At 47.8% G+C, this 4,370-nt stretch overlaps 1 protein-coding gene across 1 annotated transcript; it reads right to left on the bottom strand.

The window, feature by feature from the left end:
• Positions 1-724: 724 nt before the first annotated feature.
• H310_02634 (hypothetical protein) lies at positions 725-1,402 on the bottom strand (the record flags this gene model as incomplete). Its single annotated transcript, XM_008866207.1, has 1 exon — positions 725-1,402. The coding sequence occupies one exon, from the start codon at positions 1,400-1,402 to the stop codon at positions 725-727; it is 678 nt and encodes a 225-aa protein (XP_008864429.1).
• Positions 1,403-4,370: the final 2,968 nt, after the last annotated feature.

A 4,370-nucleotide genomic window follows, 5' to 3' on the forward strand; every position in this document is an offset into this window, starting at 1 on the left:
ACTCGCAATGGTGAAGCGAGCAATTCTGGCGTGGGACAGGGTCAGTGCTGAAGACATTCGCCACAGCTTCGAGAACGCCTTACCTCGCCATCATGTGCATGCTGAAGTAGAGGCAGCCAGTGGTTTGGAATAAAATTCGATATGTATGCATTTTTTGAAGAATATATTATTTTGGAAAAAGTTTGACACTGCCCGGGGAATTGAACCCGGGCCCCTTCCTCTTTCACTTTGATGCCGTCGCACTAAACCGTTGCGCCACCGCGTCAAACGCATATCTTTGTAAAGTGTTCATCCTACCGGTCAATTCTTAATTCTTGAAAGTCTATGATTTGCAAAAACGAGTAAGGTACTGGCAATGTTTCAATGGCAGAGTACTCTTTCATTTTATAACCTGCAATAATATTTGAATCAGGACTCTAGCACAGATTAAAAATACCTCGGTTGGTTACGATTGGCTGGAAAGTGAACCCTGAAGGCCCAATCATACTCCTGTTTTCTTCAATTCTTCGAAGACAACTGTGGCGCACCACTCCGTCGGCCACTGTAAACTTGTTCAGAAATTAAATTCGCGATCTCGGGATTACATTTTGTAGATGTATTACATGTACTACCTCTGATTGGGAATAAGTGCAGGCGAACATTCAGTACTGTACAAATTTTAAGTAAAACGCGGCGTTGCCGACATAGAGTGTTTCGACGACGGAAGAATCTGTATTTAAAAAGATTACACTGTCAAAATACTCACAAGGTCGGCAATTTCATTCATGCGATCCTCCTCCTCGAGCCGCAGATTCATCATTTCCAAGGCAATAACGTCGTCCTCGGTCGACACACTTCTTGGCATCTTGTACTTGTTGTCGCCCTTGATGCTGGCAACCACACGCATAATACGCTTCCATGTCTGGAACGTCTTCTCCAGAGTCGCATGCGGTAGGGCCTTGAATGATTCATCGACAGCACAAACAAGCTCTTCAATAGATCGGCACTCCATCTGCTGCTGCAAGGCCTGGATAGAGTTGAAGAACCCAAGATCCAAGACGTTGAGATCTGGCGACTGTGGCGGCTGGCACATGAGCTGAATCTTCCAACCACCATAAGCGGCCGCTTGGACAAACTCGGCGTCGTCGACAGAGATGTGTGGTCGCGCATTATCCTGCTGTACGTAGATTGTCCCATTCACGTCGCCATTTGCTCGAACCCATTGACGCTTGATAGCAGGCAGAAGTTGATTCAACAGGAGGTCACGGTACACTGGCTTCGGCACAGCCACCGTGGAGAGCACAGGCGTTCCAGCAGGACGGTTCTTGCTTGTACATTCGGCAGGGATCGTTTCATCAAGGGGCCAACAACCAACTTCGCCGTCCAATCCGGACCGTGGCCGCGCTACAGCCACCAAGAGCATTATCTTGGTTCTGTGGCTCTTCGACTGCAGCGATCGAGTTGAAACCGCCTCATCATGCCAAGTGTAAAACCGGCGGCGCACTTTCGTTTGAGGTAAAACCATTTTTCGTCAACATGCACAACATTGAACATGTCATTGTATTGACGTTTTCCGCTGGCATCCAGGTGCATGTTGCAAAACGCTCTCCTCATCGCCTTGTGCTCCATTGCTAGCCGCGGCTTCGACCAACTTGTTCGAACCACTATTGCCGTATGAAGTACCAAATCCTCCATTGAGACAACTCTGTTGCTCATGCAAGAGACAGTTGTGTTTGCCGTCGATGCAAGGGGTACGTTTGATGCGTTCCTCGATATCGGCCATGGTGTAACCTTGCTTTGTTCCCAGAGAGGTGCTTGCGGGACTCTACGTTCGTCGGTTTGCCATGGGCCATGCTGTCGTTGCCCTGTTTCCACATGCGCCACCCTGTGGACGAGTGCACGCCAAACTGTACGCACACATCCACCATTTGCTGCCGTTTAAGAACCCCATTTGAGCTCACTTTAAGAAGCTCTTGGTATAGCGCATGCGTAGGTCATTGGTAAGGTTTATCTTGGAGTTTGTATTGCGAGTTGACATTGCTGCTGCGATCGTATGCGTGCATATAAAATTGAACCAAAAATACCACTGGAATCGTCAGGTTCTCACGAGTAGAAACCACTCATTTTTAGGCCAATCCGAGGCCAACATCACCATTTTTTGTTACTGCCTGCACTTATTCCCAAGCAGAGGTAGTACTTCGTAGTATTTAGCCAGTTCATGTGGTGCTGTTCATTTGCTGCTGATTGATGTAGTTGATGAAATGCATCATTGCGAATGGTTATGATGTTCTCCGAGTTTATGGGGACTGGAAATCCTTCGCGGCGTTATGGCTCGATGTATTTTAGTAGTTATCTTGTAATCAAAAAAATTCGGACCGAAACTCTACCCTGTTGCATCTACCGTAGTTTGACGCAGTTGTAACGATAAGATTGTGCCACTCATAAATTGCACGAGTGCTTTCACCTACGCCACGCAAAATTTCCGTTGTCACTTCAGCTCTCGTCCCTGGCCAACTCCCCCATCACTCGTTGCTTCGCTGTATGGCGCCGCGAGTGGCGCCAATTTCAGGAGGCCACATGTCATTCCGCGACGTGGCATCACACTCGCCACGAGTTGTACTCTTTCGCCTTGCATATCTGAGTCGGTGGGAATGCTCGACCCAACTTCGTTCCCACCATCAAATCCAATCTTCCTTTTAACTAACTAAGTCGGGTGTGGCGAGAATCTGCACCGTGGCTGCCGCTTGGACTATGGTCAACCTAGCAAGACAGATCGGTGCCATGCCCAACGAGTCACTCTGCTGCATCAAACGGGGTGTCTGTATTCCGGCCGTCCGCATGTGCGCGCACATCAAGGATGCCGCCAACTACAGTGTCCTCGATCCCAAGAAGTTCTCTACACACTCAGTTCGCAGCGGCGGCGCGACTGCTCTTTCCGCGGTAGAGCCACCGACCTAGCAATACAGCTGTTTGATCGTGTTCTCGGACACTGCAATGTGGGGATGTCGCCGCGCCGCTCCAAATGCTGGCAGCACAGTATACACTTGTTCTCCGTCTCAGATTGCGTTGAGGTTGTCGCAACGGATGTTCAGTGTCGATGGGCTGTGATAGGATGCGTTGGGGGTTGGATCCACTGTTCATTTTTCGCGTGGCCAGCAATAGTACTCAGGTGCCCGTCGATGTATTTCCACCAACTGGGCCAAGAATTCGTACCTCTCGTACACCCTGCTAGTTCCGTATACTAGTAGTTTTCGGACGACTGAACATTGCATGGAAGCATGTAGACTCGACGCTTCTGGATAACTCCCCGTAGAACAATTAGCAAGCTCGACCGCCCGTGGAGGCCGCTTGCGGGCAATGCAGATTGAAGCATTGGTTACTATCGTCGAAGAGAAACCGAATGTTGTTGTTTTTGTCGGGATACATTCAACCAGGATTTCGACTAAGAATTCATCTATAAACGACGGGATATGAGATTTGGCTGTGCCGCAACTATCAACGACGCATGCGTCCAGTGGGTAAAAGCCTAGACGTGGTCAAACAAGTGCTGCGCCGCCTTGCAAAGCGTCCCGGTCGCATCACGCAGTGCGTCACATTACTACATGAATCGTCCACGAGTTGGTGCTGTATAGTTAAAGATGGTCACTCGAGGTCATTCGCTGCTCCAACGCATGACGACATTCTACTCGGGGACGCGTGCGTGAGTCCAGGTGGATCCAATCGCAACGACAGAGGGACTTGAGATCCGACAAAGTTTATGTTATTTCTCGTTATTCAAACAACTTATCTGGCGTGGGCGATCCGCTCAATTTATATTGCAATATGTGCGTCATGTGTTAAACTGAATTCGACGCTGCGTTTGCCAACAGCAGTCAACAAGACAACCAGTTCTGTCTACCAAGTAGAATGTTCTTCTTATCTTCGTACATGTTGGCAAATTCAAGAACACTGGCTGTATTCTAAGACTTTTTGCCCTTGGACGTATACCCTTCATTGGAAACTACAGTCATCGTGCATTCATTTGTGAAATAGATCTCGATTTATTACAGAAGATTATTGTCATATAATAGTTTCGCGCACTGTGCTATGTGCAGTATAAATCGACTCTAGCCTATCGAATAATGTCATGATGATGTAACAACTACGTTGACCAATAAAAAATGGTAATCTAAACCAAGGCGCGTGATTGGTCAGTGATTAATATTTTCAAGACAATCAATATTTTAATCCAACACGTAGTACTCCCTCCGATCCACTTTACTTGCCCGAGTTTAGGGACGGAAGACATGCCAAACAATATTAATACAAAGACAAAATCAAAATCTCACATCTCTCCCCAAAAAGCAAATTTCGCAACGCTGATTGGACCAAACAAAAGAGCGCGAAACAGG

The sequence above is a fragment of the Aphanomyces invadans genome (genome assembly GCF_000520115.1).
Source record: "Aphanomyces invadans strain NJM9701 unplaced genomic scaffold supercont1.4, whole genome shotgun sequence".
In the NCBI taxonomy this organism is placed as follows: Eukaryota; Oomycota; class Saprolegniomycetes; order Saprolegniales; family Verrucalvaceae; genus Aphanomyces; species Aphanomyces invadans.